The following is a 9,978-nucleotide window of genomic DNA, read 5'->3' as shown; positions in this document are numbered from 1 at the left end:
CAAAAATATAGGGTATAAAATAAAATGGGTCACCTATCAATAGCCCAAACTATGCATCTTTATTGCTAGAAAACTATAATTATATTATCTAATGAGCTAAATGTTCAATGGGATAAATTATTTTAATAAAAATTTTAAAAATATAAAAAAAATATAACATTATAATCATATGAATTAAAAGGAGCACTAATGTTTATAAATAAAAATAGCTTAGTGTAGTAGATTTTAAATATTTTATCAATTAGATAAATAAAAGATTTAATTAGAAATAATAAACATTATTATTTTCAAGATAATAAAATATAAATAATAGAGTATCAAATTATTTAAATACACTGCCTAATTAATTATTGGCATTCTATTACTTTACTTTCTTTTTTCTCAATCTTCGTAATATTTATATAGGCTTTTGACATATTTATATAATTAGTCCACCTCCTAGCTCATCGATCATAATAGCTAGTGATAATCAATGGCCCCATAATACAACTTAGATAATCGCCTGATCTCTCCTCTTATCATGAGAACTGAGATGATTGCTCTCAATCATCAAACTTTCAATGTTCTCCATTACTGAACAATTACCAACAACCAAAATTCAATGTTCAACATATGTTAACTATTAATGTCTAAAACATCTTCTCAGCCATTCAATCTCTTATCTGATTAAGATATTTTTTGGGGGGCAGAATAAGGGATTCGAGCCCGTGTGAGAGCGGGAGGAAGGTCTTCCATCGACCGTCAAAGCACAGAAGAGATTGATCAGGAAAAAAGAAAACAACTTAGCTCGACTTTTGACGATTCTCATTAATTATCAATTGTTAATGATTAGCAATTGACATTTGTCAATTATTGATGTTGGCACTTACCATCCTAATTACTGGTCTCAAGTCCGACTAGAATAAAGACAAAGCTCGCTCACAAACCTTATGGACCTTTCAATGACCTTCACCTCCTGACGCTTAAAACATTAAATTATCACCATTGTCGTGACTATGTCAAAACACAACAGAAACATATGATGAATAGGATCAAAATCATGTGATTCCGCATAATCAAATTTGGATCATTTTGATATTTGAGTTTGGAATGAAAAAAAGGAGGAAGAAAGCTTTATTAGTGCCAAAATTGCAGTACAGGTATAGGGAGAAGATAGAGAGAAGAAAAAGAAAATACAAAAGGAGAGAGAAGTTAGGCGATGCATGATCGAAACTGCCCAAACAATTCTCATGAATAGGGCCACAGAGTGAATTTGAATCACAGGACCACCCCCTTATCATGGGGCAAATTATTGCATCCGGCACGGGACGCGGAGATAGATCAGGATATTAATAAAATATTATTTTAAATTAAGCGCGTCAAAAGCGCAAGTAAAGTGCAGGTAAAGCGCAGTCAAAGCGCAACTAAAGCCCAAGTCAAAAGCGCAGGTGACGTGGGTGAAACTTATCCAAACCTATTTTCCGCATCCGGTGACCGGATGCAATAATTTGCCCATGGGGCCCCCTATCATGGAGGTTTTGCTTTTGATTCTCATGTCTGTTTTCATGTCTCCTTTTAAGAAATCAGATTTTTATAAATTTCTGATCAGTTTCACCCACCTGAACCGGCTCTGATGAGTTCTGCAAATCCACAAACTACACAATACTACATATCAGAGACAAAAATGGTGTAGAATTCAGTTAATGCAGGGTTTAATTACCCGTCAGTGCCCGAGGCCTATGTTCAATGGTTAATAATGACATGCCAGTTTGGGAAATGGCTCTGACAAAACCCATATTTGCAGTTAATGTTGGGGCACGATAGTGATCCCCAGTGCCAAATATGACCTTGTTCTTTTCTGCAATCTTTCTTGTTGTTGGAAGAGCAGAAATGCGCGCCGAAGGACTGTCTGGGACAACCCTACACATTTTAAGAAGATAAAATTGAAACAGGCGTTAATTTAATAATTGATACTTTTAAGTGGAAATATAACACTGCAGTTCAACTGAATTAGTGAGTAAATAATGTCCCGTGTAAATAAAATTTACAACCCAAATAAAATTTGCAATGTCAATATTGGCATCCCATTGTTCACCCGACTAAATAGTGAAAATTTTACCGTTCGGCTAGAGCTCGCGAGCGACCCCATTCAAGTGTTTGGAGTTCGGCTGGAGAAGCCCTTATTTGGGTTGTAAACTGTTCATCTTCGCTATTTTTCTGTCTCTACCGAACTTGCCGAAGAAACGCGCGAAAGAAGAGAACGACCGTTATCTTCGCAAAAGGGGGCAAAATAGAGTTCGATTGGAGATGAATCACGACATTTAGGAGTGAAAAATGAGATTTTCGATTGGAGATGCCCTAAGAAGCCTGGAATGTGTCTCTGAGAGCAACAAATGATTTTGCTTTACTATAACTGCTGAGGAGAATGTAGAAAGTTACATATCTAGTTCAGAGTGAAGATGAAAAGTCATCAAATACTTGAACCTTTATATCCATGGAAGCCAAAAAAAAAGTTCTGAACTGATTTAGGCTTCGTTTGGGACGACTTTTTTATTGCTTCTTAAAACAGAGTTTTAGTAAAAACTTAAAATTTTTTAAGTAAAACTGTTTTAAAAAGCAATAAAAAAGTCGTCTCAAACAAAAAATTAATAAAAACACAAGCAAAGAAATTTAAGTAAGGGCTAAAAATAATGCCTAGAGTTATCTCATAACATTATTAATGCTTCTGACTGATGATGAGCAAATGTGCAATTTGGAGTACCGAAGGAATCACCATTGAGAGACTGATATCATGGAAGGATCACTATAAATATGAATTTGTAGGTCCAATATATTACAGACAAAAAAGGTTCAATGAAGCCACAGAAACGCCAACGTAGGCTCAATGCACTGCTGCAGGCCACTGAAAACACATGGTGCACAAATTTCTCGCTAGGCAGAAGTTCCATCTCCATGGTTGGATGGTGGTGCAGTCCTACTTCATCACCATGCCGTGGTGAGAAACACCTACATAACCGGAATTCTTAGAGGCCACAAAAGCATTTTCTAGATCAGGCAGACAAAACACATTACCAAACAAAACTGCAGCAGAGGAGTGAAATTGTCAGTCTCAGCAGTGCGAGCTAAGTGATGCTTATCACAGCATTGCAAGTGATCATGCAAGTGAGGAAGGCAAGAGTGGAGTAGAATCTAGTGTAACAAGCGTAGATAAGCAAGCTAGCTAGGCGAGCCACTGCAGAAAGCGATCAAGTACATGATCTCAGCAAGAGTGAGGTGGCGTACAATCTAATGCAACAAGGATGGATAAGCCAACTAGCTAGACAAGTCTCTGCAGCAAGCGAGCGAGTGCATGAACTCAGCAAGAGTGAGGAAGCGAGTGAACAAAGTGGCTAGGGTTGATTGTGAGAAAAAGGGGAATGGACCGGTTAGACTACAATGGCTCCGATACCATGTTGAGCATTGGTCTTACATATATGCATATAGGAGTGCAAAAGGAAAATAATAAAGATGATAATTTTCTATAGTAATGAGGATATAAAACAATAATAAGTATGTATCTTATTAATCTAGTACTTTCCAATTTTGCTGCCATCTAATTTAGTATTTTCCTTCAATAGCAAGTACTAAGGCATCAATAACATCATTTATAAGCATGAACATGGATACAAATGCAAAAAGTAGGACATAATTCACAGTTAACACAATATTATAGAGTAAAAGCTCAAAATAATTTTCTGACTATTGATAAATGTCTAATTTAGTCTCAGAATTTCACATTGGCCCAATTTAGTCCCTCGACTATTAGAAAATGAGTCAATTTAGTCCAAGCGCCTAAAATAAAAGTCAAAGTTAACTCTAAAGTTAAATATAAAAGATATTTTGGGTATTGTAAGTGAGTATGAGATTACATTATTTATATTGTCATATTTTATCATTTAATAAATTATAGTATATAATTAATCTAGTACATAATAAAGGTGAACAAATAATAATAAAAAAATATTTTTAAAGTAAAATTTAATATTGCTTTTCTTTATCATATTTTAATAATTTTATAGATTATGAAGCAGATTAGAAATTATTAAAATAAAATTTATTTTATATTAAAATATGACAAAATAAAATTCTGTGGTTGCCAAGGTCCCAAGTACTAGGTGAGAAAAATGGAGAGTTGCGTTAGTTAGTCAACAGCCAGCATAAAACTTGTCAAATAATAATTACATGAATTTTTTAACATATCGTGTTAATGCTAAGGCGTTCCGTGAAAGCAACGAGTTGTATGGCCGGAATACAGTGACAAGTAAGCAAGGGCCGCTGCACCGGTGCTCGGGTGCAGTATTAAATAGGCAATGGTTCCTACATCATGGACGAATGTGGGCATAGAAGCTAGTCCATAAAACTAAAATTAGGATATAAACTTAGAATATAGATTTTCTTACAGGAAAATTAATAGAATTAATAGATATTATGATCCATAGAAAGATAAATATTCTATGTATTTAGAAAAATAAATGTGTTGGAAAGAAAGCTAAGGAGATTGATAGTTTAGGATTTAAATTATAATGATATGGTAGAAGTCGTACTATAAAATAATATAGGTGTGATTATAAATAAAAGTTTGAAAAATAGTGTTATAAAAATAGATATAATTGGAGATATAATTATAACTTTAAAATTGTTGTTGATGCTAAGATTATTAATATTATAAGTGTTTATCCTTCTCAAATAGTTTTGGATATGTATACAAAATTAAAATTTTGGAATGACCTAGAAGAATTAATTCAAAAGATACATCTCGAAGGAAGCATTTTAATTGGAGAAGATTTAAACAGACATAACAGTAGAGAGGTAGATGATTTTAAAAGCATTCATAGTGGCTATGATTTTAGAGCAACTAATAAAGGCGGTAAGACTGTATTAAATTTTTCTTTAGCTTATAATTTTATGATTGCTAATAACTTATTTAAGAAAAGATATGAGCATCTCATCAGTTATAAGAATAAATATAGTAAAACTCAAATTGATTATTTTCTTATAAAAAATAGATTGTTTAAATTGCAAAGATTAAAAAGTTATTTCAAGTGAAAGTTTATGTGCCCAACATCGCTTATTAATTTTGGACTTTGAGATCAAGGGGAATAAGATAAAAATAAAGTAAATCGTTGTTCAAGGATCATATGAGGGCATTTAAGGAATATTAACAAAAATATTTTTAAGAGTAAGATTCTATATTTTAAGATTTTGTCTATACATGAGAAAGCTAATGTTTTATGAAAAAAATAGCTAGTATCAAAGGAAAAAAGCTACTAATAGTAAAAATAGTTGGTGGTGAAATCAAAATGTGCAAAAAAAAGATAAAAAATAAAAATATTTATTATAAAAATTGATTTAGATGTAAAAATTCTAATAATAGGAAAAGAAATAAAATGTCTTGAAATGAGTCTAAGAAACCAATTTGCAATATAAAAATTTTAGCTTTTAATAATTTATATAATATATTAGATACTAATGAGGGTGAAATATATATGTATAAGTTAGTTAAACAAAGAAGTAGGAGTAGTTCGGATTTAGTTCAAGTGAAGTGTATTAAGTATGAAGATAAAAAAATGTTTTTATTAGAAGAGGATAATAAAATAGGGCAATGCAAAACTCTTGAACTAAAGTGGACATTTATCAATAGTCGGGGGACTATTTTTAGCTTTTACTCCAATATTATATGTTATAAACCATGCTGGAACACCTAATTTTGTCATGAAATGCTTTGGACATAATATTGACCAGGTCAAGGAGTTTCAAAGATGTGTTGTGTCCGACATAGACATGAAATTATATGTGCTTCCTAGTTTTAATGAATGTTTCAAGTGAGATTACAAGGAATAAAGTTTTTATTCATAACTATCAATGGCATGTAATATTTCTCCACATGAAAAGTTGAAGATCATCTAAAAAGGACAATGATTTTGAGGCAGGAAATTAGTGGAATAGAAGGAAACTAAAAAAAATTGGAGCAGAAACAACTGACATACAAGCTTCTTAGAATATCTGGGATCAAGCTACAGAAAATTCACCGCAGTTTATTTGGCTGATAGATTAGTGAACTTAATCTTCTAAGTTTCAACCAGATAATCACTAGTATTTCCATTACATGTCAGGGCTACAGTAATACATTAATGGATGGGGCTTACATTTAAGTCAACTCAACATTCAGGTGGTCATATTACATGGATATCATCCTGAATGAACAATGAAGTCAGTACAGCATGGCTGGTAAGAGGTTAGTTTGGTATGTAAGAGGACAAGTGTTTGAAATCAAAATATCAGCAGTACCCTGGAAAATAATGGCATGAAGGGTAGAAAAAATTCCAATATGCTTTTATTTCAAAAAATACCAAATATAGTTGTCATTGACATCATATAGAATGAATATGCAACTACAATATGAAGAACAACTCTGGTGCTAGCTTTAAAACACATCAGAATTCACAAGAAGTTCATGCTGATAAAGGCCTAAATCCATGATGCAAATAGACACAATTGATCTGATATAATTAGAATAAGGACAATCCAGGTAAAGATATAATTAGAACAATTTGAAAACTCACAAAAGATGCTTTAACAATTGATCTGCTCTAAACTTCTCATTAGCTCCTCCACACATGAACATGAGCTCCTTAAACTCTGATCGAACTCTCTCACAAATAATGCCTTTCTTCCCTTCTAGGACAACTTTGAGTGCAAGCAGAATTGGTTGGTCTAGTTCAGAAGTTGCCTGAAGATTAGGATTTATAAAAGAAAGTGACTAAAACAAGTTTTCAAAGCTGAACAAATTTCAGGACAGACCACTCTAAAGCAAAGTTAAAAATTAAAATGGGGATTTACATAAGCATCATAAAGTTCTTATCTTTTTACAAATTCTCATCGTTCAATTGACAAGCCAAATCACATTACAACATATACATAAAACTATATGTTTTAATTAAATAAATTAATATTATCGTTTATTTTATTTTAAATATACTAATATTAGTGGTATATTTTTATATAATTTAGAGATTTAAGTGTTATATAAATGAATATATAAAAATTTAGATATTAGAAATATAAATATATAAAAGATTCGTGGCATATATGTAAATACGCCAAGCAGCACATCTTAATCCTAACCAAAAAATCTTAGGTTCAAGAATTTACGCATGTGATGTGTAAGAGAGGGGTGCCTGTGAATTTATAATTAAATTTACTTAAAATTTTCATATATATAATGAAATTCTTATTATAATAAAAAAAGTGGAAGGAGAATAAAATGCTCATTAAGGCATTTTTTGAAAAAGGTTCATTAAAGAGAGTTGGAATCTAAAAAAAGGTTCAGTAAAGAGAGTTGGAACCTGAACCGAAAAGAGGATTAATTATTTTGGGCAGACTTCGACGGTGTCCGGAGACGAATGAGAGCATGCCAACTCTTTTTTATTTGCACACCATTATGCATTATGCACCAGATGACGTAACAAGTTCTCATTCATACGACTACACAACAATTTTTCCGAAAAGAGTGCAAAATCAAAACCAAACGCAAGTACAGTGTGTGATCAAAATAAATCATATTAAATTATGAATGTAAGCAAAAAAACAATTACATTTTTGTGTCCCATTACCAAGAAAAGCATCTATAGATAATAGACTATAGTGTAAAAACACACGAAATACCTGCTCTATGACAAATTTATAGTTTCCCTTAAACCGCCGTCTCAAGTCAACCTCAGGCGCTCCGAGCAGCCTCTCCGCAGCACCATTACTTATTCCCGACACCATAGCAATCAGCGCAGTCGTATCAAAATTTATCAAATCCACCGAAGCCACCCCTCCCGGCCTCAAGCACGACATCAACTCCCCGAACGCATCCTTTCCCCGATCCACTTCATCCCCCTCACCCACACTCGCAAAACCAGAAACTTCATTAAAACGTTCAAGATCATCCCCTTCGATCTGGATCCTAAACCAGCGCGATCCCTCCATTCCCCATGATTCCACCCCAACCCATCCATCCTCCAAATCTTCGAACACGATACATTCCGCATGCGCATCGATCTCGACGGCACCCAGATGGCCGGCGATCGCCGACGCCGCGTCATCGGGGAGCCCGCGGGAGAATACGAGAAAGAGATAGGTCGGCTTGAGAGTAACTGAGGCAGACCGCGCGGCGAGCAGGGTGCGCTCGGCGCGGGAGCGGAGACTTCCGCTCCAGGAGATGCGAATAGGGTTGCGGTGTGAGACGAGGAACCAGGCGGGGGAGGAGCCGAAGGTGCAGACGATGTCGACGTGTGCCGAATTAGATGGAACAGGCTTGCAGAGGCGGGAGGCGTTGCGGACTGCGGGATGGAGAAGGACGCGGACAATGGACTCGAAGTAGCCGATGTTTGAGGTGATGGGAGTAGAGGGGAAAGGGAGTCGGTGGAGGAAGCGGAGCTCTGCTCGAACGAGACGGAGGAGGGTAAGTTTAGCTGGGTTTGAGAGCTTGAAGGGCGGGAAGGAGGTTGCGATCTGGGCCTGCAGCGAGAGGCAGCGGCTCTGCAACTGCTCGGCTTCGGAGGCGTGTTGAACGACCGCTGGGCCCATGACGATGTACAGTTAATCGCACTTTGAGTCTTCACTTCCTCCTTTCAAGACGAGTTAGTATTTTAGAGTACTACTCTATTTTGAAGTGAAAATTAAATTTTTTGGTTGGAGATGCCTAAGGCCTGTCTCGGATGACTATAATTTTTTTTATAAAATTTGATACTTAAAACAAAATAATCTTGGTCAGATATGGATCAAGACACGATTAAAATAAAAATTTTTAAAATTAAAATTATGAGCATCCAAACTCCAATCTTAGCAAACTTATAATCAAACTAAACTTTTCGGCAAAACGAATCCAACGACACCAAAATCAAACTAATTTGAGTACAAATGGGCTTGAACAAAGATCTGAAGTATATTTTGAAGTTTTAAAGTATTAATTGGATAACTAAATAATCTCCAAAAATTGTATACTTATATTTTAATCGAGCGGCTCAATGAGACGAATTCAAAGAGCCCAAGATTACTTAATGCTTACATCATTAGGGCACTTAAATGCTAAATAAAAGTTCTATGATTGAAGGAATTAATATGGACTATCAGTTTGACCATTTTGAATTTGTCCTAAATTTTCTTCAAATTTATAGAGTATGTCTTTCTAAAAAATATATAAATGTACCCTTATTATTCACCTAAGAGAGAGGAATGAGTAGAAAGAGAGCAATAAAAAAACTATCTTGCATTTCATTATTAACAACTATCATTCTCATTGACGACAGACATTAGAAATCATCATCATCTTCAGAATACTAACAAGATTTTACCCTGTTGTTGAGTATATTTGTCTGTCTGTGCACATCTATTTCTATAATCCTTATTAGGAAAATTAAGTCGTGTTGTTTAGTATAAACTGTCCCTCTGTGGATACTTGATTTTTGCACTTTCCCTCATCTTCATCAGTGAAGAAAGGAAAATATTTGTATCACTTCATTACAATTGAGTCAAAATTTCTAATTTTTCCCTCTCCAGATTTTTCAAGTAAAAAATTATATGATCCTACTACTTTCACATATACATGTTGAATCTTTATGCACTGCTAACATATAAAACACACATTCTACCGACTTAAATTTTTTAAAATGCAACAAAATTGATTTTGAAGTTAAAATCAAGCAAGAATTTATTTGGGACTCTAATTTTTTTTTATAAAGATGATTACAAAGTTATTGTGCAAATTTTTTTTTTTTTAGTTGTTATAAAAAGAAGCTTCTTAAAACAAAATATTTTTAAAAGCAACAAAAAATAGTTTAATAAAATTTGTGATTATTCTATGAAAAACAAAACAATAACAAAGTTATCCTAAATAGACTCTTAGCTATTTTAGTTATAAAAATAAACTTTCTAACAAAAAAATTAAAAAAAAAATTGTGAGAAAACAACTAG

The 9,978-nt window shown here is 33.8% G+C and overlaps 1 protein-coding gene across 2 annotated transcripts; it reads right to left on the bottom strand.

Moving 5' to 3' along the window:
• Window positions 1-1,090: 1,090 nt before the first annotated feature.
• On the bottom strand, window positions 1,091-8,617 carry LOC110112169 (UPF0415 protein C7orf25 homolog). 2 transcript variants are annotated; one of them, XM_020844279.2, is made up of 4 exons: window positions 7,684-8,617; window positions 6,582-6,748; window positions 1,700-1,899; window positions 1,091-1,634 (listed from the first exon to the last, which is right to left on the bottom strand). In XM_020844279.2, the coding sequence occupies exons 1-4, from the start codon at window positions 8,590-8,592 to the stop codon at window positions 1,591-1,593; spliced, it is 1,320 nt and encodes a 439-aa protein (XP_020699938.1). In that variant the 5' UTR covers window positions 8,593-8,617; the 3' UTR covers window positions 1,091-1,590. The 2 variants fall into 2 exon arrangements, with proteins under 2 accessions (XP_020699938.1, XP_028548717.1); XM_028692884.1 differs by having other exon boundaries at window positions 1,091-1,619.
• Window positions 8,618-9,978: the final 1,361 nt, after the last annotated feature.

The sequence above is a fragment of the Dendrobium catenatum genome, unplaced genomic scaffold (assembly GCF_001605985.2).
Source record: "Dendrobium catenatum unplaced genomic scaffold, ASM160598v2 fragScaff_scaffold_178, whole genome shotgun sequence".
Lineage (NCBI taxonomy): Eukaryota > Viridiplantae > Streptophyta > Magnoliopsida > Asparagales > Orchidaceae > Dendrobium > Dendrobium catenatum.
Note: the sequence above shows the minus strand (reverse complement) of the source record. Positions and strands in the feature narration are given on the sequence as shown.